Source organism: Dysidea avara, chromosome 1, assembly GCF_963678975.1.
Source record: "Dysidea avara chromosome 1, odDysAvar1.4, whole genome shotgun sequence".
NCBI lineage: Eukaryota > Metazoa > Porifera > Demospongiae > Dictyoceratida > Dysideidae > Dysidea > Dysidea avara.
Genome location: NC_089272.1, coordinates 46,122,604 through 46,147,716, shown reverse-complemented (window position 1 = coordinate 46,147,716; position 25,113 = coordinate 46,122,604). Strand labels below are relative to the sequence as shown.

Below are 25,113 nucleotides of genomic sequence, written 5' to 3'. Positions count from 1 at the left end.
TGTTTCCTTTTCACTTGATACTTACTAGTGGACCAATGCGCATGGGCAATCACTACTATGAACCCACTATCATAATGGTCCATGATATGCTATTCATCTCAACTCAGTCACCTCACAGTTTGCATTGTGTACAGTCTATGTACTTTGTATGGTACAGCATTTCATTGTATTTGTTGTTGTTGTAGTAGTACTCTACTGTATTTAGTTAGCTTAAATACTATATGACTGCTATTTATTTATCTAGGAAGCATCAGCAATATGAGATTCACTCAGGGGTTACTTATAATAACCCCGCATATACTTCCAACTCTGTAAACCAGCAGCAACAAGACCAACAGAAATATTCTGCTGCAGGGAGCAAGAGCAAGGGAGATGGAACCATTAAGAACCAGCAGTAACAGTAGAGATTTCATTAAACATGACAGTGTGACACACATGCACTTACAGTAGTTTTACTTACACTGTCATTTGCATTGCACTTGTATTTGTGAATATCTGTAGCTATGTAGTAGTAATATACTATTCACACAAAACAATACTGTGTTATTCACACGCAGCAGCACATAAAACTTCCTTACTTGTTGAAACTTTAATGATTTAACTTCTCATCACATTGTACTATCACTATACAAATTTCAGCATTTCTAGTACAATTTATTGACTATGCCATACAAGTTATGAAGTACAGATATTTATTTGGTACTTATGTTATGCATATATGAAGTGTAATGTAATTAGGTGCAGTCTATGCCCATGTCTGGCGGATCCAGCATGGGGCATTTGGGCCTCCCTCCCTTTGTGGAGGGTACACATGTGGAGGAGCCAAACTTCTTTTCATTGAAATACTAAACATTGTCTGAATGGCCAAAATCCATTTATATACCTCATGAAAAATGCTACCATTTATTGCAAATATTCACCTAAAATCAAAGTCAAACAACCATCATACAGTATGATAGTGCTGTATAGTAGGGACCACAAAGGAGTAGGTGTGGTCCATGAAAAACCATCACCCAAAAACTATTCCCAGACGATGACACAGCATTGGTTAGGCAAAACTAAGCCCAAACAAGCCTTCAAAACAACCCAAAATGCTTTCAACAAGTTGCTACAGAATTTTTTTTAAAAATTATTTAACAGAATCTTCTAGTGAGTAAGTGTCTGTTTGACTGATGCCTTCAGACAAGCGTAACTTGATAATGGATAAGGCTACAGGCTTGATTTTTTCACTGTTCGATGTCACTTTGGCCCAAGAGGTGTCTTTTGGCATACTGCAGTACATACAATGCATCATTAATGGACTTACCAGTGTCCTCCTTTGTGTCTCATTCATCTTTGCTGACAGCAAAAAGTGTCAATTTGGTAGTGGAACATGATGGTTTCCCTTCGTAATGGAAATTGTCCATATTTTTCATTGTACAATACATACTGTTACTGGCTCTTCCGGACCCAATAGTGACCCTGTCACAGTATCAACTGCTCAGCAAGGTTGGAATTTACTAAAAGTACCATACATTGAAACAGCAATAATCTTGCATTGTCAATTGTTTCAGCTCCCAATCCTCCAGTGATACTATCATTCACTGCAATTGATAGTCAGTCGGTTCATGTAGCCTGGAGAGCACCAACACAACCTAATGGAATCATAACCATTACACGATCATATATACAACTGATGATAACAGTAATGAAGCAACAGCTCCTTATGGAGGAAATGTGAGTAAATGGGCATTCAATGTGTTGTAGCTTCATATACTGTACATTGTATACCACACCTATGGTAAATATCACAGTGCCACACTGTAGTATATTACTGATACACAGTACAGTACCGTGGAAACTTTGATATGTAACTATTATTTGTAGCTATGCTACATTATGAAGTGCATGCATCTTCACACATTCCACAAAATCCATAGCAGCTGTCCGGCTATAATGACAAATACCTAAATTGGCTTACTATTATTTTCCTGAATGGATTACTTCTTTGTCTCCTTCCCATGGGCAAGAAATTACAAACAACATGGAGCCTGACTGTACTATGGCTGAAGCTTGAATGCAATTCTTTCACTAATAGGTATATACTGTTTTTCTATCTCTGATTATTTTATCCACTGGGGTGTGGAATATAACATAACATTATTACTATATATATCCACTCTACCCTCAGGGGCTGTGTGCCCATGCATGTATTTCATATCCCTCGTAAATATTTGTATGGATTTGATAAAACCAGACTTCCACATACATCCAATTCTTTGACTTTAACTGCTTATAATGTGACCACTCAGTAAGCTGTTGAATTACAATTTTCACACAACTTATTCATTGCATTGTGCAATAACAGGTTAAAATTTGAAAGGGATAGCATACTCCTACATTGAGTTATTGTCCTATAAAGTCCAACTCTGGATGTGTGTGGAAGCCTGGATTTGGGCTGAAGAATAGTGGCTTTTGGCATAATTATGCTTTAGATTTCAATTGAACAGTCCAAGGTGAATATGTATTAATTTGTTTTGAGCCATAACACATGTATATACAGAATGCTGTATATTTCTAGACACAATCTTATGATATTACTGGACTGGCTCCATATCAGTTAGTCACAGTAACCATTACTGCTACTAATGGAGGAGGAACAAGTGGGAACAGTAATGAAGTTACAATCAGAACTGCTGAAGCAGGTGAACTTTGGCTTCAGTGTTGCATACGTAGTATACGTAAATCGTACAACTTAAATTACAATGTGCCTATCCTTAATAGTCTGTATACATACATTTACAATCACTGCTACACTTTAAATTTCAAGTACATAATTGAAATTTGAATCATATACAGTATTTCAACTAATCTAAAAACAAACACATAATGTGATCACCAAAATACAGTCACACACAGGAGGTTGTCAGATATTGTATTCGTGCTTTGATAACTTGCTGCAGTCTGATAGAGTATGGCTATAATAGTTATAAGAAATATTCATGATTTAATGAAACTGCACATTCCTGTGATGTTCTTCCAGGATGTAAGTAAATCCATGCCTGTAGATTTTTACATTAGATAGTGTTATTCAGTAAGTAATGTCACAACTACTGCAATACTATATCACAAAAACACTTTAAAGTGGTAGAGAGAGGTAAGCAGTGGGTGGGCAATATAGACTATAGCATTAATGTCTTGGAAGATACATACAATGACATACCAGCTATGTGTAGTATAGTCATCAGATAAAAGCTTCAGATTTTGGACACTCCAGAGCCTTTTGAAGACAGAAAAGCAATCAAAGGAAAATTGGAGCACGGGAAATGCATAAATAGTTGGTGATGTCATCTAGCTTAGTGTTGTACCAATCACTGAGGAATCTGCCTTAGTAATATTGTGCTTAACTAAAAAATGGAGAATGTTGATTTTAGTGCTTATAAGATTGATAGAGCAGTGAGATCGTTATATATCAGTCACATTCTTCTTTACTCTGATAGAGCAGACATGTTTTTCTCACCGAATTAATACCCTTGTAGTTGTCAAGTTGTGTAGTTTTGGTTTGTTACAGGAGTTTGGCTGATCAAATCAATAAAGTTGAGAAATCACTGTTTGTATGCATCATTCAGTCTTAGTTTTTACTCACCATTTTCATTGAATGTGTGAATTTACCTGTATTTATTTCACACATTACTGACATGGTAACTAACAAATTTTTGGCTATCCTTGAATTTAAATTGTAGCCAACTATATAAGTTTTAGGACGGTGTAAATAAAAAGGTTAACAGAGTTACTAAAGAGTAAGCACTTAATGCACAAAATTTGAGCTAGTAGTTTTATCAATACTTACATAGTGTATTGAAACAGCTGAGATATACTGCATGTGCATGCTGTCTGTCTCAATGCAATGAACATGTACTAGGCCAGGACTATTAGCATAATATATTTTATTGCTGTCATAAATATGATTTGTTTAACAGTTCCAGGAGTGGTGAAGGTCTCTGTTAGTACACTACCAGTCAACACTGAAGTACTGATAACATGGGAAACTCCCTCACAACCTAATGGCATTATTGTTGGATATCAAGTGATTTACTCAGTATACAATAGTGGACACTACCAGTATGAGTAGTAAAATGAATAGCAGCACAAGGAACTACACCATAATGAGTTTAAGTTAGTTATTGCATAGCATGGCATGCATCTATATGTGACTGGATTTGGAATAACAATTCAAATCACAAATGAGAAGTTTCGAGATAGACCTTTCAGACCACCTCGAGTACTTGTAGCTGTTTGTAGAGTTCCCAATCTGAGCAGTTGCATGAGCAAAGTAGTATAGCAAGTGCTAACAAGGGGTGGAAGAAATAGTGTTCAAAATGGAGCCAGACCATGACTGAAGTGCAGACACAAGATTATAGGATGTGCTGGCTGGCTGATATGCAGTAAAATCAACACAGAAAATGATTAGCCAACTATATCATGCTATCTATGAGTGTACGTACCTCTGATTCTGGTCAAGCTAGGTCCTTCACAAAACCAGAAACTGCCATTCAAGCTTGCTACATCACCCAGAAAAGGCATCTTTTAAAACCAGCTATGAGTACTGTAGTTTGAATAATGTTGAGGGTCAAAACCAATAATGGTAGTGTAGCTACCCATTGTTGGTGTCAGTTTGTTTTTGCCTGGTGATGGGTTTTGTAAAATCTGGTCACATATACAGTGAGTGTGTGTGAGTGTAAATGTTTACCTGTTTATACCTGTAATATGTAATTGCACTGTATGTACTGTGGTATACACTTGTTGGGCTAAATTGCTTAGCATTGAAAAAATTAAGCCTGTAATGTTAGCAGTTATTGAATTTTGTCTGAAAGTATCATCAGGCAGTTAGTTATAGTTAGTACTAAATACTACTGTATATATATATCTAATCAAAAACAGCCAAGCTGTAAAAAAAGGTGCGGCCCTCAAAAAGGCCATGGTGAAAAAAGATGTGAAATCCAAGGTGGCGGCCAAGAAATGGCTGTGATGGTAGGTTAATGGTTACATTTTAACAACAACAATTCAGGTGAATTTGGTGCCAAGACCAAGCGGCACAAAATTCACCTGAATTGTCGTTATTAAAATGTAACCATTAACCTACCATCACAGCCATTTCTTGGCCGCCACCTTGGATTTCACATCTTTTTTCACCATGGCCTTTTTGAGGGCCGCACCTTTTTTTACAGCTTGGCTGTTTTTGATTAGATATCACTTCTTTTTGTATTTGTATACTGCAAAGCCGGCCTATGGCTGGCTTTGGGGCTTTTTTAACCCATGTGTTTTTTTCTTTACCACAGGAAGAAGAAAAGAACTTAAAGAAGATTTTTAATACTTCAATTGTTTTTGATTTTATTAGTAATTATACAAATTATATACATATATTTATTACATGCCCATTATGCCCCACAGGATATTTTTTTGCAGCTGATCTCTCTACTGGGTGACTTGAAATGTAGCTGAACTATATACAGGATGGTTTCTTTGTAGCTGAACTCTCTACAAGGTAACCTCTTCTAGCTGGTCTCTCTACAGGGTATTTTGTTTCTAGCTGAACTCTCTACAGGTGATTTGTTTGCAGCTAAACTCTCTACATGGTGGTGTCTTTGTAGCCGAACTCTCTACATGATGATTTCTTTGTAGCTGAACTCTCTATAAGGTGACTTCGTCTAGCTGAACTCTCTACAGGGTGATTTTTTTGTAGCTGAACTCTCTGCAGGGTGATTTTTTTTGCAGCTAACCTGTCTACATGATGGTTTCTTTGTAGCTGAACGCTCTACAAGGTGACTTCGTCCAGCTGATCTCTCTACGAGGTAATTTGTTTCTAGCTGAACTCTCTACAGGTGATTTGTTTGCAGCTAAACTCTCTACATGGTGGTTTCTTTGTAACTGAACTCCCTACAGGATGGTTTCTTTGTAGCTGAACTCTCTACTCTTCTCTACAGGGTGATTTGTTGTAGTTGAATTCTCTACAAGGTGGTTTGTATGAGGCTGACCTCTCTACATGGCGGTTTCTTTGTAGCTAAACTCTCTACAGAGTGATTTGTTTGCAGCTGAACTCTCTACATGATGGTTTCTTTGTAACTGAACACTCTACAAGGTGACTTCTTCTAGCTGATCTTTCTACAGGGTGAATTGTTGTAGCTGAACTATCTACAAGGTAACTTCTTCTAGCTGATCTCTATACAGGGTGATTTGTTTGTAGTTGAATTCTGTACAGGTGGTTTCTTTGTAGCTGAACTCTGTACATGATGGTTTCTTTGTAGCTGAACTCTTTACAAGGTGACTTCTTCTAGCTGAACTCTCTACGGGGTAATTTCTTTGTAGCTGAACTCTCTATATGATGGTTTCTTTGTAACTGAACTCTCTACAAGGTAACTTCTTCTAGCTGATCTTTTTACTGGGTGATTTGTTTGCAGCTGAACTCTCTACATGGTGGTTTCTTTGTTGCTGAACTCTCTACAAGGTGAATTCTTCTACCTGATCTCTCTACAGGGTAATTTGTTTATAACTGAACTCTGTACAAGTGCGTTTTTGTGGGTGATCTCACTGCAGGTTGATTTGTTTGTAGCTGAACTCACTAAAGGGTGATTTTGCTTGTAGCTGAACTCCTTGCATTGTATCTAGTTTCTAGCTGATCTCTCTACAGGGTGATTTGTTTGTAGCTGATCTCTCTACAAGTTGATTTGTGTGTAGCTGATCTCTCTGCAGGTTGATTAATTTGCAGCCGATCTCTCTACAAGGTAATTTGTTTGTAGCTGAACTGTCTATAAAGTGATTTATTTGTAGCTGATCTCTCTGCAGGTTGATTTGTTTTAGCTGAACTCTCTACAGGGTGATTTACTTGTAGCTGAACTCCTTACTTTGTGTCTAGTTGTAGCTGATCTCTCTACAGGGTGATCTGTTTGTAGCTGAACTCCTTACATTGTGTGTAGTTTCTAGCTGATCTCTCTACAGGGTGATTTGTTTGTAGCTGATCTCTATACAAGTTGATTTGTGTGTAACTGATCTCTCTGCAGGGTGATTTGTTTGTAGCCGATCTCTCTACAAGGTAATTTGTTTGTAGCTGAACTGTCTATAAGGTGATTTGTATGTAGCTAATCTCTCTGCAGATTGATTTGTTTTAGCTGAACTCTGATTTGTTTTTAGCTTATCTCTGTACAGGTTGATTTGTGTGTAACTGATCTCTCTACAAGCTGATTTGTTTGTAGCTGATCACTCTGCAGGTTGATTTGTTTCTAGATGGTCTCTCTACAGGTTGATTTGTTTGTTGCTGATCGCTCTAAAGGTTGATTTGTTTGTAGCTGAACTCTCTGCAAAATGTTTTGTTTGTAGTTGATCTCTCTACAAGGTGATTTTTTGTAGCTGACCTCTCTTCAGGGTGATTTGTTTCTAGCTGATACCTCTACAGGGTGATTTTTTGTAGCTGACCTCTCTTCAGGGTGATTTGTTTCTAGCTGATCGCTCTACAGGTTGGTTTGTTTGTAGCTGAACTCTCTACACGGTGATTTGCTTGTAGCTGAACTCCTTAGTAATTTAACATTGTGTCTAGTTTCTAGCTGATCTCTCTACAGGGTGATTTGTTTGTAGCTGATCTCTCTACAAGTTGAATTGTGTGTAGCTGATCTCTCTGCAGGTTGATTTGTTTGTAGCCGATCTCTCTACAAGGTAATTTGTTTGTAGCTGAACTGTCTAAAAGGTGATTTGTTTGTAGCTGATCTCTCTGTAGGTTGATTTGTTTTAGCTGAACTCTCTACAGGGTGATTTATTTGTAGCTGAACTCCTTACATTGTGTGTAGTTTCTAGCTAATCTCTCTACAGGGTGATTTGTTTGTAGCTGATCTCTCTACAAGTTGATTTGTGTGTAGCTGATCTCTCTGCAGGTTGATTTGTTTGTAGCCAATCTCTCTATAGGGTAATTTGTTTGTAGCTGAACTCTCTATAAGGTGATTTGTTTGTAGTTGATCTCTCTGCAGGTTGATTTGTTTTAGCTGAACTCTCTACAGGCTGATTTGTTTGTAGCCGATCTCTCTACATGGTAATTTGTTTGTAGCTGAACTCTCTACAAGTTGATTTGTGTGTAGCTGATCTCTCTGCAGGTTGATTTGTTTGTAGCCGATCTCTCTACAGGGAAATTTGTTTGTAGCTGATCTCTCTACAGGGTGATTTTTTTTGTAGCTGACCTCTCTTCAGGGTGATTTGTTTCTAGCTGATCTCTCTACAGGGTGATTTTTTGTAGCTGACCTCTCTTCAGGGTGATTTGTTTCTAGCTGATTGCTCTACAGGTTGATTTGTTTGTAGATGAACTCTCTACAGGGTAATTTGCTTGTAGCTGAACTACTTACTTTGTGTCTAGTTTGTAGCTGATCTCTCTACAGGGTGATCTGTTTGTAGCTGATCTCTATACAAGTTGATATGTGTGTAGCTGTTCTCTCTGCAGGGTGATTTGTTTGTAGCCGATCTCTCTGCAAGTTAATTTGTTTGTAGCTGAACTATCTATAAGGTGATTTGTACGTAGCTGATCTCTCTGCTGATTGATTTGTTTTAGCTGAACTCTCTACAGGGTGATTTGTTTCTAGCTTATCTCTCTACAGGTTGATTTGTTTGTTGCTGATCGCTCTAAAGGTTGATTTGTTTGTAGCTGAACTCTCTGTAAAGTGTTTTGTTTGTAGTTGATTTCTCTACAAGGTGATTTTTTGTAGCTGACCTCTCTTCAGGGTGATTTGTTTCTAGCTGATATCTCTACAGGGTGATTTTTTGTAGCTGACCTCTCTTCAGGGTAATTTGTTTCTAGCTGATCGCTCTACAGGTTGGTTTGTTTGTAGCTGAACTCTCTACAGGGTGATTTGCTTGTAGCTGAACTCCTTACATTGTGTCTAGTTTGTAGCTGATCTCTCTACAGGGTGATTTGTTTGTAGCTGATCTCTCTACAAGTTGAATTGTGTGTAGCTGATCTCTCTGCAGGTTGATTTGTTTGTAGCTGAACTGTCTATAAGTTGATTTGTTTGTAGCTGATCTCTCTGCAGGTTGATTTGTTTTAGCTGAACTCTCTACAGGGTGATTTGTTTGTAGCTGAACTCCTTACATTGTGTGTAGTTTCTAGCTGATCTCCCTACAGGGTGATTTGTTTGTAGCTGATCTCTCTACAAGTTGATTTGTGTGTAGCTGATCTCTCTGCAGGTTGATTTGTTTGTAGCCGATCTCTCTACAGGTAATCAGTTTGTAGCTGAACTCTCTATAAGGTGATTTGTTTGTAGCTGATCTCTCTGCCGGTTGATTTGTTTTAGCTGAACTCTCTACAGGGTGATTGCTTGTAGCTGAACTCCTTACATTGTGTCTAGTTTCTAGCTGATGTCTCTACAGGGTGATTTTTTGTAGCTGAACTCTCTACAGGGTGATTTGTTTCTAGCGTATCTCTCTACAGGTAGATTTGTGTTGATTTGTTCATTGCTGTTCGCTCTAAAGGTTGATTTGTTGCAGCTGAACACTCTGCAAAGTGTTTTGTTTGTAGCTGATCACTCTAAAGGGTAATTTGTTTGTAGCTGAACTCTCTCCACAGTGACTTGTGTGTAGCTGAATTCTGTGTAACTGAATTCTCTAGAGAGTGACTTAATTGTAGCTGAATTCTCTACACAGTGCATGACTTGTTTATAGCTGAACTTTCTTCAGTGTGACTTGTAATGTTCTGAATCTCTATAGTGATATATTTGCTTAACTCTCCACATGGTGACTGTCTTCTTGCTGAACTGTCTATAAGATTAACTGTTTGCAGCTGAACTCCCAACAGAATAACTTGTGATGTAATAAAATTCTATAATGGAATAAATAAATTAGCCGAATGATCTATAAGGGTGACTGTTCTATTAGAGTATCTCGATCTCGCATTTGCTACACGGAGTTGGCTTTCGAATCATAACTCAGTGGTTTGTAATCCGATTCTTCTATACTACTGCAGAGACTTTCTATGAAGATTATTCCAGCTATACACCGATTTTCAGCTCATTGCTCTAAGCGGTTTGCCTAGTAGGCGTGAAAACTAATACTTTTTTATTCATAAAAATCAATCGCGTAATTGTGACACAAGTTGGGTTTTGTGTCATATCTCCGTGGTCTTTATCTCGATTCCTTTCAAACCACCAAAAGGCACTCCTACGATGGTTACTCCATCTACATAGCAATTTTCAACTCATTCCATGAAGCGGTTTACCCTGTAGGCGTGACAACAAATCGATCTTGTTTTACGCGAATAATCGGTCATAACTCCTGAACCATTCTTCGGATTTGTACCAAATTTGATGCTAGGATTCGCCGTTGGACTCCCTTTCTGTGTGCCAAATTTCAAGGCGATCGGAGTACGCGTTTGCTTGTTATAGCAATTTTTGCAAGTGTGCGAAAAGACGAAGAAGAAGAAAAAAAAAACGAAGAAAAAAAAACTAAACTTTGGCAGCTCGTATCTCGGAAATGGCTGGAGCGATTTCCTTCAAATTTGGAATGTAGACTCCCTTGGCTGGCGGGCAACTGTGCAGCAAATTTGGTTCCAATCAGATAAGTGATCACCGAGATACAAAGGTGTGAAAATGACGTTTTCGTTCTTCCTGTCAATATACTCACGGTGTGGCGCGCCGGCTTCTTGGGCCGCACGACACACTACCGTGTGTCTTGATTTAAATTTTGGAGCAACTTGTCGGAAACATTTCAAGTCACACTGAAGGCACTCTATTATGCCTAACCAATTTGGTAAAGGTATTTTGTGAAAAAGTGCAAACCTTCATGATCCTTGTAATTGTATACTTATACAGTGAAACCTCACTTAGTGGCCACCTCAGTAATGATGCCACCTTGTTACAGTGGCCAGGTCCAAAATGTCCAGACATATAGTCCATCATGAGCTGGCAAGGGGAAGGGCATAAGCAGGCTAAGTTGTAGGTGGTTGGGGAGAGCAGATTCTCTGCATTTTTGAAGAAGCAAGTAATCACCTCTTAGTAGCATCTCACTGTTGAGTTTTGCCATTTTGACATTTGCAGATGGTTATGAATTCTTAAAAACTGTTTGAAAGGCATGAATTATTTAAACACCAGCAACACAATAAAATTAATTTTAGAGGTGCTTAGTACACAGAAAGGTACTGGGTGACAGTTTGACAGCTGCTTTGACTTTAGTTTCAAGTAAATTTGCAATAAATGGAAGTAATATGCATATATTTCATATGTAGTGATTTCGGCCTGACAATTAAGATTTAGTATTCCAATCAAAAGAAGTATGGCTCCTCCACAGAGAGCATTTGCCGCAAATGCCCTATCCTGGATCCACCATTGTAGTCCATGACTTAATAAGGCCACCTCATTAATAAAGCCAGTGGCCACGTGCTGCAAAACCGACTGATAAAACTAACACAATATTCCCTCAATAAATGTTCCAGTGAACAGGCAGTCAAGATATCACTGTAAATCTAAGTGCCTATTTTAGCTGCCAAAAGCTGTACCTATTATTCTGGCAATATACTCAATATACTTCATGCTTTTACCAGCCTGTGTACCTTAAGTAATGCTGCCTTTCTCTGTGATAAAACTGTCCTATATAGTCAAAGTGTATTTATGCCAATTGTAAATTCCTGTTACAGCAACTAGTTAGGTGTTGGTTTGTTAAAGCCTCGTTAACTAGGTGCAGTGAAAAATGGAGAGGACACGAGCAATTAGAAATAACTGGAGGGGTGGAATGATGGGTGCATCAGGGCTGTTGCATTTCTGTTTCTCACGGCAAAATCAGAATGACTACAGTACTTTGTGTTAAATTTTCTATCGGCTTCTAGAATTAAGGATCACGTAATCCATCTGATTTGACTGCCTGCCCATGGGGCTAGAATTCAAATGGAGAATGACCCAGCCGCATGAGACAGAAGAGAGAAACAAACTGGTAATAATCTTAAGCCCTGGAGCCCATGTCACATTAGCCATGCAGCAAAGTGAGAACTGTATGGTTAATGGAGAGTCCTGAAAGGAGGGAGGTGAGTAGGCAAACAGCAAACTCTCTTTACTGGCGATAAACATTACTAAGGTAAACGTGCACCTCAATAATTCAAATTGACCATCCACCAGCATCTGAATATCTATCTAGTAAAACTCCAATCATCTATTGTGAGGACAAAACCAGCTGAAGAATGCTAACAAGTTCTAGTTAACACTGTTTAACTGTTCAATAATAAAGCCACTTTGTTTTATGACTGCAGTAACTATAATCTAATCCAAAACAGCCAAGCTGTAAAAAACGTGTGCGGCCCTCAGAAAGGCTATGGTGAAAAAAGATGTGAAATCGAAGGTGGCGGCCAAGAAATGGCTGTGATGGTAGGTTAATGGTAAAAATTTTAATAATGACAATTCAGGTAAATTTTGTGAAGCGGCACAAAAATTCACCTGAATTGTCGTTATTAAAATTTTTACCATTAACCTACCATCACAGCCATTTCTTGGCCGCCACCTTCAATTTCACATCTTTTTTCACCATAGCCTTTCTGAGGGCCGCACACGTTTTTTACAGCTTGGCTGTTTTGGATTAGATTTCATTTCTTTTTGTATTTGTATACCCCAAAGCCGGCCTATGGCCAGCTTTGGGACTTTTTTAACCTATGTTTTTTTTCTTTACTACAGGAAGAAGAAAAGATGAAGTAGATGTACTTTAAATATTTTATCAGTAAATGTACAAATTATATATATAATACATATGTGACCGGATTTGCGAAAAGGGGCCTTCCACACACATCCAATTTGCCAACTTTGACAATTGATAACTTCAGATTGGAAATAGCTATCGCCTTGAAATTTGGGCAGTGGTGATTTCTTTACAGCTGAACTCTCCACATGATGGTTTCTTTGTAGCTGAACTCTCTACAAGGTAATTTCTTCTAGCTGATCTCTCTACAGGGAGATTTGTTTGTAGCTGAACTATCTACAAGGTAACTTCTTCTAGCTGATCTCTCTACAGGGTGATTTGTTCGTAGCTGAATTCTGTACAGGTGATTTGTTTGCAGCTGAGCTCTTTACAGAATGGTTTCTTTGTAGCTGAACTCTCTAAAAGGTAACTTCTTCTAACTGATCTTTCTACAGGGTGATTTGTTTGTAGCTGAACTATCTACAAGGTAATATCTTCTAGCTGATCTCTCTACAGGGTGATTTGTTTGTAGCTGAATTCTGTACAGGTGATTTGTTTGCAGCTGAGCTCTTTACAGAATGGTTTCTTTGTATCTGAACTCTCTACAAGGTAATTTCTTCTAGCTGATCTCTCTACAGGGAGATTTGTTTGTAACTGAACTATCTACAAGGTAACTTCTTCTAGCTGATCTCTCTACAGGGTGATTTGTTTGTAGCTGAACTCTCTACAGGTGATTTGTTTAAAGCTGAACTTTCTAAATGATGGTTTCTTTGTAGCTGAACTATCTACAAGGTAACTTCTTCTAGCTGATCTCTCTACAGGGTGATTTGTTCGTAGCTGAATTCTGTACAGGTGATTTGTTTTCAGCTGAGCTCTTTACAAAATGGTTTCTTTGTAGCTGAATTCTCTACAAGGTAACTTCTTCTAACTGATCTTTCTACAGGGCAATTTGCTTGTGGCAGAATTTTATACAGGGTGATTTCTTTGCAGCTGAACTCTCTACATGGTGGTTTCTTTGTAGCTGAACTCTCTACAAGGTAACTTCTTCTAGCTGATCTCTCTACAGGGTGATTTGTTTGTAGCTGGACGATCTACAAGGTAACTTCTTCTAACTGATCTTTCTACAGGGCAATTTGTTTGTGGCTGTATTTTCTACAGGGTGATTTCTTTGCAGCTGAACTCTCTACATGGTGGTTTCTTTGTACCTGAACTCTCTACAAAGTAATTTCTTCTAGCTGATCTCTCTACAGGGTGATTTGTTTGTAGCTGAATTCTGTACAGGTGATTTGTTTGCAGCTGAGCTCTTTACAGAATGGTTTCTTTGTAGCTGAACTCTCTACAAGGTAACTTCTTCTAACTGATCTTTCTACAGGGCAATTTGTTCGTGGCAGAATTTTATACAGGGTGATTTCTTTGCAGCTGAACTCTCTACATGGTGGTTTCTTTGTAGCTGAACTCTCTACAAGGTAACTTCTTCTAGCTGATCTCTCTACAGGGAGATTTGTTTATAGCTGAACTCTCTACAAGGTAACTTCTTCTAGCTGATCTCTCTACAGGGAGATTTGTTTGTAGCTGAACTCTCTACAGGTGATTTGTTTGAAGCTGAGCTCTCTAAATCATGGTTTCTTTGTAGCTGAACTCTCTACAAGTTAACTTCTTCTAGCTGATCTCTCTACATGGTGATTTGTTTGTAGCTGAATTCTGTATAGGTGATTTGTTTGCAGCTGAGCTCTTTAAATAATGATTTCTTTGTACCTGAACTCTCTCAAGGTAACTTCTTCTAGCTGATGTCTTTACAGGGTCACTAGTTTGTAGCTGAATTCTCTACATGGTGGTTTCTTTGTAACTGAACTCTCTACAAGGTAACTTTTTCTAGCTCATCTTTCTACAGGGTAATTTATTTGTAGCTGAATTCTTTACAGGTGATTTGTTTGCAGCTGAGCTCTTTAAAGAATGGTTTCTTTGTAGCTGAACTCTCTACAAGGTAACTTCTTCTAGCTGATGTCTCTACAAGGTCACTAGTTTGTAGCTGAGCTCTCTACATGGTGGTTTTTTTGTAACTGAACTCTCTACAAGGTGACCTCTTCTAGCTGATCTTTCTAAAGGGTGATTTGTTCTAAGCTGAACTCTCTACAAGGTAACTTCTTCTAGCTGATCTCTCTACAGGGAGATTTGTTTGTAGCTGAACTCTCTACATGATGGTTTCTTTGTAGCTGAACTCTCTATAAGGTAACTTCTTCTAGCTAATCTCTCTACAGGGAGATTTGTTTGTAGCTGAACTCTCTACAAGATGGTTTCTTTGTAGCTGAACTCTCTGCAAGGTAACTTCTTCTATTGATCTCTCCACAGGGCGATTTGTTTGTAGCTGAACTCTCTACATGGTGGTTTCTTTGTAGCTGAACTCTCTGCAAGGTAACTTCTACTATTGATCTCTCCAAAGGGCGATTTGTTTGTAGCTGAACTCTCTACATGGTAGTTTCTTTGTAGCTGAACTCTACAAGGTGATTTTTTCTAGCTGAACTATCTCTTTCCATAGTTGCATGAACTCCCTACAAGGTAACTTCTTCTAGCTGATCTCTCTACAGGGTGACTTGTGTGTAGCTGATCTCTATACAGGTTTCTTATTTCTAGCTGATCTCTTGAATTCTCTTCAGGGTGACTGCTCTATTAGGATGACTGCTCTATTAGAGTATCTCGATCTCGCACTTGCCGCACCAAGTTGGATTTCGTGTTATAACTCCATGGCTTTAAGTCTGATTCTTCTACACCATTGATGAGCCTTTCTAAGATGATTACTCCATCTGTACAACGATTTTCAAAGCATTACCCCAAGCGGTTTATCTGGTAGGCGTGGCAAGCAGTCATTTTTTTATTAGCTGATCTCGATTGCGTAATTGTTACACACTGTTGGTTTTTTCGTTGTATCTTCCTGGTTTTTAGCTCGATTTCTTTCAAACCACAAAAGGTTTGAGTTTCAATAGTTAACCTATTCACCCACCAATTTTCAGCTTCTTCCCATACGCGGTTTACCCTGTAGGCGTGACAACATATTGGTGTTATTTTTCGTGAATAATCGCTCATAACTCTTTGCCTGTTTATTGTATTCCAGCCAAAGTTGGTACCGAGATGCGCCTTTATATCCCCCTTCTGTGTGCCAAATTTCAAGGCAATCGGATATGGCGTTCGAGTTTTATAGCAGTTTTTGTAAGTGTGCGACAAGAAAAAGAAAAATAAGAAGAAAAAAAAAACGAAGAAACTGAGCCAATTTTTGAAGTCGCATATCTCGGGAACGCGCGAAGCGATTTCGCTCAAATTTGGAATGTGGAGTGCTGCAGTTGGAGAGCATGTCCACAGCAAAAATCGTCTTGTTTCATCAAGGAAGCACAGAGCTACGGAGGTGCGAAAATTGCGTTTTCTTTCTTCCTGTCAATATACTCACGGGTGTTACGTGCCGGCTTCTTGGGCCGCACGACACACTACCGTGTGTCTTGATAGGGTCAACTATCTTGGGTCCCACAGGTGGTCCTATTAACAAGGTTTCACCCACTTGTAGTATTTGTTGCATAGTGCATTTAAGAAGATTATAGTGGGTACACATTGCAGTTTTAGCTAGTTTACAGAACAACATAGTGCAAGGTTGAAGGTAACAACAGCATATTCAGCCTCAAAAGTTTTCCCTAACCTCACAGAGAACACAAGGGTGTTTTGTATACTTGAATATATGTACATCTACAATATAGACCTTACAGTGCAGTAGTACTGTATAGTAAGGATCATATAGAGGTTTGAGCTTTCTTGCCTTAAAATATCACCAAACACCAGCCTCACGTATGCGTAACTAAGCCCATAAATGTTTTCAGAGTGACTGTAAACCCTTTACCTACAAAAACATGAAACAGAGAAAAGATTGTAAATGATGACAATAAAGTTGGAAAAATTTTTTTCGTGTAGAAGAAATTCCTTGACCAATTTATAACCTCAAAAATAGTATACAGTACAATAGTACTCAATAGTACTGTTTAGGGGTCATGAACATTTGGGCTTTTCTGGCCAAAAATATCACCCCAAAACTAGCCTCACAACACCTTCATGGTGCCTTGGCAGGTATAACCAAGCCCAAAAGTGCAAATGCTTCCAATAGGTTGCTATGAAACTTTTTTCAAATAGAATTTTCTGATAACTGACTGACTGACTTACAAACAAATGTGAACGGCTTAGGCTATGGGCCTGTTGTTTCAATACTGTATGACAGATGCCTTTTTGGTATATTGCAGTATTCATAATAAATGCATCATAAAATTACCTTTTTTCCCTCCTTTGTGTCCCATTTCTTTTTGCTAACTGCCCAAGGTGTCAATTTGTGGTAGTGCATAGTGGCTTCCCTATGTTTTTAAATGGGAATTAAATATTTTCCATGATGACTGGATTGATTGCAGAGGTGCTTCTCTTACTGCCCTTCATTTGTAAGGCTGTGTAACAGACTGAACATATCTGAAAGCAAAGTGTAGTGGCCACTTCACTTAATTGGTAGTTGGGGCACATGTTCAGATGAAAACAGTAACTCTGACACCATTCTTTCTTTTGATGCGATATGTGCGGGTTCACCAGTCATCAAAAAAATAAATAAACAAACAAACAAGTATAGGAAATATTAGGTTTGATTAGGGACCATAGAAAAAAGTAGGGAAACAAGGGAGGTTGCCTATACCTGTAGATATAGTAGTAGACATTTAATCCCTAATTTAGTCATGGGTCTAGACTGAAGTAGGGATTAAATGTCCACTAGTATATCATCATAGTTGCGTAGGTGACCTCCCTACTTAAAATATACTTGTGTATAATATACTAATATCCACTGAGATGAGGCATTCAGTGTACTCACAGAAGGTACATACTGTATATGCTTGTTTGAAAATAGTAAAGCATTTTAGTGTTGCTTGATGGTACTTTATGTTCCTCTGCAGTCATTAGTGATGAACTGGTTTGTTGTTTACACTGATGCTTTGGTATTGTGTGTGTTTAACTATTCATATGACATCATCTGTCATTGTAGACCCAGGTATCCCGTATCAAGTGAGAGTAGTGGCATTCACCAGTGTTGGTATGGGAGTATTGGGTCATTATGTTATATTCTTCAGTGAAGAACTGGCACCAACTAAACCACCAGAGAACATCAAAGTCAACTACATAAGTGCCACTTCGATTAATGTGACCTGGACGCCATTAAGTCTCTTTGAAGCTCAAGGATTCCCTAAATACAGAGCGACTCTTCTTCTAGCTACTGAAGATCGTCAACGAAGACAATCTAATGCTGTTTCACTGACAACTACTAACAATTTTGCTGTTTTTAATAATTTGGACAGGAGTGCCAAATATTCCGTGGAGGTTGGTGTGACCACAGGTGAAACAAATACTGTTATAAACAGTGAATATATTGAAGGTATGCAAACAAATATTGTTCCAAAGCTAATATTGATATGATGTCATGTAATTACAGTAATACATATAATCATTAGCTATCATTATTTTGCTGCAGTGTTACAAAGTTCTGCTGATAGTGGCGGTGGTGGTGGTGATGATGGTAGTCTTAGCATTGGGGCACTGGTTGGTATAATTATTGCAGGAGTGATATTTTTGGGAGCTTTAGTTATCATTATTGTCAGTGTAAGCATTTACTGCAACAGAAAGTTCAGGTTTGTATGCATATACCATTGTAATTGTGTATCTATGGAATTTAATAGGGTTATGCATCTACATGTGTAATCTGTGTATATGTATGTATGTATGTATGTATGTATGTATGTATGTATGTATGTATGTATGTATGTATGTATGTATGTATGTATGTATGTATGTATGTATGTATGTATGTATGTATGTATGTATGTATGTATGTATGTATGTATGTATGTATGTATGTATGTATGTATGTATGTATGTATGTATGTATGTATGTATGTATGTATGTATGTATGTATGTATGTATGTATGTATGTATGTATGTATGTATGTATGTATGCATGCATGTATGTATGTACGTGCATATGTACGTACGTACGTATGTGTGTATGTATGTAATGTATGTATGTATTCTGAGAAAACAGTTAAAATAAATTTTTTTTCTCAAAAGAAACAACAAGCCAACTGTGATAGTTGGGTGTTGTTCCTAGTACCTAGTTTCATCACTCTTGCTAGTTGTACCAATTAATTAGCAACAAAACTTTCATTAGAAAGTTGCATAAATGTAACCTTTGCACTTTTTTATGCAACACTCTGTGAACAGCTTTCCTAATATTGGGGGTGCCCAAATTTTTGCAGGTAGTATTGATGTGTGGAGCACACTCAGCATGAGAAGCATACATGATTGACTGTTGATTAAGGGTGACTGCTCTATTGGGGTGACTGCTCTATTGGGGTGACTGCTCTATAAGAATATCTTGATCTTTTCTGGAAACAGGATTTCATGTGATAGCTCCTTTAGAATTGGGTGTGCTGGAGCAACCCCTCTCCCCCTATCGATCCCCTTCCACCACCTATATAACTGGGTGCCTGATTATATGAAGTAGCACAAATTGTTAAATACACCAGTAATAGGATATAGTTCTACCTGAATGCTATTAAAGTAGTTTATTACTGTATGATTTTACAATTGTTCTATTAGAATGTTTACTGTGTATTAGAGTACCATAATTTGTTTTTTTTCATTGTAAAATAATTTTCGTATGCAACTTTCTATACAAGATCGAAATACTCTAATAGAGCAGTCATTTACGTAAATCATATGAAAATATTTTACCTGCAAATCCAAACTTTTAGCTGCACATTCCTGATTTTGAAGCTTTAATTTCCTTGTGATGTTAATTTATTTTACACACAAAAGATTAGTAGCAATACTCTAAAAAACTATTGATAGTTAAAAGAAATAATTATAGCTAATGATTATTGTTTTTTTATTTGTAAAGCTTAAAAGTTTAAATTAACAAGCCTTCAAACAAAAATTAATGCACAAGTGAAAGTAAACATGACTCAGAGTTATTGTATCTATAACTGTATTAACTATATATTTTGTTTAAGTGCATGATTATGTAAAGCCATACATCGAAGAATTTACTGGAAATGTGTGGTAGTTATTGCCTGGGAAATAATTACCATACTAGGTGCATGCACGTATGATTTTTATAAAAGTTTTCTCTGAAAATTTTAGCGCATGTGCTTAATAACCTGACTCTATGGTAACACATTTATGCAAGCTGATTACAAAACTGTATACATCAAAGTACCCACATGTCTTTCACTTAGATGTAAGCCAGTATAGTAATATCAAAACAGTTGTAGGATATCTTAGTAATTGATACTTATTATCAGCTTCAGCTTTGCCTCAGACTCATGAAGATATTCTACTCCTGTGTGATATTACCATAACTTATGTGTCATCCGAAGTCTTTCAAAATATCCAAGAGCATATAAACGTGTTTATGGATTGCCATTATGTATTGTGAATAACCACGATAATTTGTGGACTACTGCATATAAACCACCATGGCGTTGTATTAACATCTTGAAAACTAACAGTACAAATTTGCTGATGAACAGATTATTTTATTGTTTTAAAAGTTATTGGCAGTATTGTGCAGGAGACGTGGTGGCTGCAGCTTTTAAATTGCAGCTTGAATAACACACTTGGCCTAAAACTTCTTAGAAAAAATACTTATTACTCTTCAAATACTGTTTCATTTACAATGAACTTCCAAACTTTACTTTAAACAGCCTCTAAAAACCATTAATAAAGTTGTATATACCAATCTATTTTATCTGTCTAGGGTCATCAACCCATAAGTAATATTTTCACACAATTTTCAGTATTAGTCTCATAAATTCTAATGACAATTCAAATGACTCATAAATATACATGTGTCTTTGGTTTTTCAACTACCTCTCATCGCATACAGTTAGTTAGTTCATAGCAATTAACAATAATATTATTAAGGGTGCTCACAGATATTTGAAGCCATACAATACATGATTTGTACAACCAAACACCGTGTAAAATGAATCCATATGGTACTTATATTGGTAGTTTTTCCTTTTCTCTTCTACACAAATCAAACAGAATTTTGCTAGCCTTTACCATTCTATAGCTACGTGAGATTCTTTCCAGAGCGCTTAAATCGAAACTAGTTCTTCATCTTTACCACTAGAGAGAGCACTGGAAATCGTGCTAACTCACATATTTATGAAAAGTATTAATCCATAGCTTACATTGATAATAAGTAAGCACTGAAAGTGTGTTTCACTAACCAAACCCTCGTGTTTCCATCGCCATTACTTGCGAAGCCATAGTTCTATGGACAAAATCTTTTTTATAGTCCTGTAGAGAATTTATCTGTCTATCTCCATGCTAAATTTGAAGCGTTTATGACTATCACTCAAAAACTAGTTTTATTTTTCAGTAAACATGTGTAAAGATTACGTGTGCCCGACATTATTGATATAATAACCACACAAATTCTTATTAACCGCAATCACCAACTTTTTTTCAAAATAACATGTCATAAATGCTGGTCTAAACACAAAGAAGCTCTGTTTTCTCTTCTTCACACATGGGAACAGTTTCTTGCTATGGCTGGAGTCTCCAGCAAATTGCTCTTGAATAGGTTACGCTAGGCACACCATCAGCAGCAGCTTGTAACGCCTTGTGATTCCAGCTAGTACCATAGTCCCCTACATAAGCAGCTTACAATTACAATACAAACTACCAGCATACCCTATTACTCGAGAAAACAAGGCATGAATGCATGTTGGCTACAAGCGAAACATACGTTCACACTTGTCACCTTAAATAACACTTAATTTTAGACTAATTCGTGCTAGTGTAACTCTTGATCCATCAGACAATCATTTGCTAACACTTCAGTGATGATTTTAAAGTAAAAAACATGCTGCTCTTCCTCGTGTTCTCTGGCGCAAAACACGGGCGCTTAACATGGATAGTGAGGTTTTCACCAGCGTTCGAATCTGCATGACGCCGTGCGTGAAAGCGTAATGGCAAAATGTTGAGTGTGCAATCACACTAACTGCTACGCACTCATGCACAGCATCACGCAGATTTGAACGCTAGTGAAAACCTCAGTACATATTAACATGGATACGTAGTAATATGCAACAGCTGCATGTGGTTTCTGGGCTGGCACTTAAACAGCTTCAAATATCAGCAAGCACCTTTAATGAACAACAAAGTGCAATATTTACAATCCAAAAGGTAAACTAGACATGCAAAAACTAAACATTTTTGCAAGGCCGCCCACGGGGGGGGAGGGGTGGGTGGGGCATTTTTCCCCGGGCCCCAGCCTGAAAGGGGCCCCAGGAGGGGCCCCTTGAATACATGTTTAAAAGACCTATATACTCTAATAGAGCAGTCTGATCCAGATACTCTAATAGAGCAGTTACAGTATTCTTCAGAGGAGTAGTTTAGCAAGCTTATAAAGAAGGAGATATGGTTGATGAGGGGCAGCTATTGTCATTATCAGCATGTAATGACCTTTTTTCTTGGTCTTCAACTTACAGCTTGGGTGAAGTTGTGATTCAGAATGCGAAACCTGGGGGCCCCACTTTAACTTTTGCCCTGGGCCCCTTAATTTCTCTGGGCGGCCCTGCATTTTTGCATAAATTCATAGCTTAAAATACTCATTGACTTATGGTTAATATATATATATATATAAATTAGTGTTGCACCGATATCCAAATTAGCCGGTTATTCCGATAACCGATATTAAGCAACAGAATTAACCGATACCGATAACCAATCCGATATACACTAATAACACTAACACTCATCCTCATCATTATTAAATGAATCATATTAGTGACATAACCATTGATATACAGCTCATTCTAAGCTAAAATGTAAAGTTTGATGTATAGCGTAAGTCGCCAATTATCAGCAGGTACCAATTATCGGCACTTGTAAACTATAGAGGCTACAGGGTACAATTTATGGAGGCTACCAAGTTCCGCAATGGGCTGTTATATCCTCTAAAACATTTCTTAGAATCGTTTTCATTCAGTGATTATTGTTGTTAAAGCGCTATACAAGCCATTCTGGTTAAGCATCATGTGGAATCACGTATAAATAATTTTGTATTGGAAACCAGTATGCTTTTACATCTAACCTGAATATCTCTCGAACGGCTGGCCTCATCTTCGTACAACTTCTGTTAATGGAGTTATCCAAGGACTGCACCTCCCATAAAAATTTCACAATGAACCAACAAGCCATCATGGAGTTACACACAAAATCGCACATTGTGCCGATAATTGGTCAATCGGGGAAGTACAGTTGCCGATAATAGGTACCCCATGCCGATAATTGGCACACGATAGGCATTGCAATTTTCCTCATAACAAGACGTTCATTCACATGAGATAATTAAAATTTGATGGGCTAAGAGACGAATGACTGCTCTGTTAAATGGTTCAAACCGGAAGTTCATATGCCATTGAATTAAGGAATTACAATTGCGTGATGAAATGGTGCCGATAATTGGCGATTTACACTACCACAAGTAAAAGTTACTCATGGTAAACAGGTTTAAGTACATTTTACTATTGCTATACAGCTGAGACAAGTGGCTGGTTATACATAGAAACCTAAACACCTCAGTTTACTGTTGGGCATGGCCTAAACCCTGACAGTTTATTATGGGCATGGCTTGTAGTCACATCTAAACCATCAACACATAACTTAATTAAAATGCCAAATAACTTATGTCTAGCCTCCCCCACATCATTATACTATACAGCACAGTGGAGATTATCATCGCTCTTGATTTAGTCAAAACCGATTAATCGGCTAGTAGCCAATATCGGCCCGATATCGATTATCGAACCAATTATCGGTGCAACACTAATATAAATGTAATGTTTAATCAGAGAATTAAAAATTTTTATTAGCTTTAAAATTAAATGAAATATAATTATTATGGTTCATTTAAATCGAGCTTTGTATTCAAATTTGTATTCAATAGGTAATGAATAATGAGAATCATCATGCCTGCCTCAATGTCTAATATATTCGGCACATCTCAAGCAGGAGCGGATGAGATTCCTTTTTTAAGGAGGGGGGGGGAGGAGGATGGGGTTGGGATAAAGCCAGAGGATAACATTCCTTCGTGTACAAAACACACTAACATGTGAAGCATGCCAACTCAGGGGGTTCTGGGCGGCATGTGCTCCCAGGAAATTTGAAAATTAAACCTTGAATCAAGGAGTGGCTTCAGTTATTAGCTTGATTGTTGTATTAGGGTGACTGCTCTATTGGGTATCATGATCTTAAGGCATTTATATTAGTATCCAGTTGCCCTATGTATGGATCTGGGGGCATGCTTCCTCCATCCAGGAAATTTTTGAGGAGTAGATTCTCAAGATTGAATCTGAGAGTGATGTCAGCATTAATATTTATTTGTTGACTATACTATTAGGGTGACTGCTTTATTAGAGTATATCAATCTTGATGCATTTATAGTAGAATCCATGCAGTTGATTCACTAGTGGAATTGTAGGTAGCTAATCATTTGTATAGTTAGTATAATGCAATCAGCATAACTGTTTAATGACAACTAGTTTTAAAGGGAATAATTTCTGACAGCTTGGGGCTGCAACCCCCTTGCCCACCCCTGATCTCAAGTAAAGTATGCTATTCATCTTATCTCAGTCACCTCATAGTTTGCATTTTGTACAGCATAACAGGACGGGGCTAGAGTCCCTCCACTCTTATTTTACAGGCCACTCCACTTTTTGAGGTCAAGATACTCTAATAGAGCAGTCAACAATTTATTTACTGTTTATGCATGGTACCATAATTTGCATTATTTTCATGCAAAAAAGGATTCATGATAAAATTTTCATGTAAAAATTTTTTTTCGGATGATTTACAATGAAACAAAAGCAAATTGTGTTTGTTGTTATTGAAGTACTCAACAGTATTTAGTTAGAAATGTAATGAATGCTATATAACTGCATGCTATTTATTTTGTCTAGGAATCATCAGCAATATGAGGTTTTTGACTCAAGGTGTACTTTTGATAACCCCACATATACTTCCAACTCTGCAAATCAGCAACAACAAGAACAACAGAAACATTCTGTTGCAGTAGGCCAGAAAGAGGGAGATGGAACCACAAAGAACCAGCAGTAACAGCAGAGATTTCATTAAACACGATAGTGTGACACACATACATATACACTTAGTTTTACATACTGTAGCTCTGCATTGCCATTTGCATTGCAGTTGTATTTTTGCCATTATGAAACTTGCCTACTTTTTGAAACTTTCATAACTTGTAACTTATCATCACATTGTGTGTACTATCATTTATTTAGTCAACATTCAGCACCTCTAGTAGAATTATTGACTATGTCATACAAGTTATGGAGTAAAGATATTTTTGGATA

The 25,113-nt window shown here is 37.6% G+C and overlaps 2 protein-coding genes across 3 annotated transcripts in view; both read left to right on the top strand.

The window, feature by feature from the left end:
• LOC136265851 (uncharacterized) overlaps window positions 1-661 on the top strand; it is a 232,676-nt gene extending 232,015 nt beyond the window's left edge. The window contains exon 55 of the mRNA XM_066060787.1: window positions 245-661. Within this exon, the coding sequence (XP_065916859.1) occupies window positions 245-398 (154 nt within the window). The 3' untranslated portion in view covers window positions 399-661. The remainder of the gene's footprint in view (window positions 1-244) is intronic.
• An 895-nt stretch (window positions 662-1,556) lies between these two features.
• LOC136250643 (Ig-like and fibronectin type-III domain-containing protein 1) lies at window positions 1,557-25,113 on the top strand. 2 transcript variants are annotated; one of them, XM_066042878.1, is made up of 6 exons: window positions 1,557-1,716; window positions 2,561-2,684; window positions 3,960-4,155; window positions 17,717-18,103; window positions 18,200-18,356; window positions 24,700-25,113. In XM_066042878.1, exons 3-6 carry the CDS (start codon window positions 4,104-4,106, stop codon window positions 24,854-24,856), a joined length of 753 nt encoding a protein of 250 aa, XP_065898950.1. In that variant the 5' UTR covers window positions 1,557-1,716; window positions 2,561-2,684; window positions 3,960-4,103; the 3' UTR covers window positions 24,857-25,113. The 2 variants fall into 2 exon arrangements, with proteins under 2 accessions (XP_065898950.1, XP_065898944.1); XM_066042872.1 differs by lacking the exons at window positions 1,557-1,716; window positions 2,561-2,684; window positions 3,960-4,155 and having other exon boundaries at window positions 15,792-18,103.

Coding starts and splice junctions, on each gene's coding strand:
- LOC136250643 (XM_066042872.1), top strand. CDS start 17,662: ATGCTTTGGTATTGTGTGTGTTTAACTATTCATATGACATCATCTGTC. Junction 18,104..18,199: donor AAACAGTGAATATATTGAAG/GTATGCAAACAA, acceptor ATTTTGCTGCAG/TGTTACAAAGTTCTGCTGAT. Junction 18,357..24,699: donor TACTGCAACAGAAAGTTCAG/GTTTGTATGCAT, acceptor TATTTTGTCTAG/GAATCATCAGCAATATGAGG.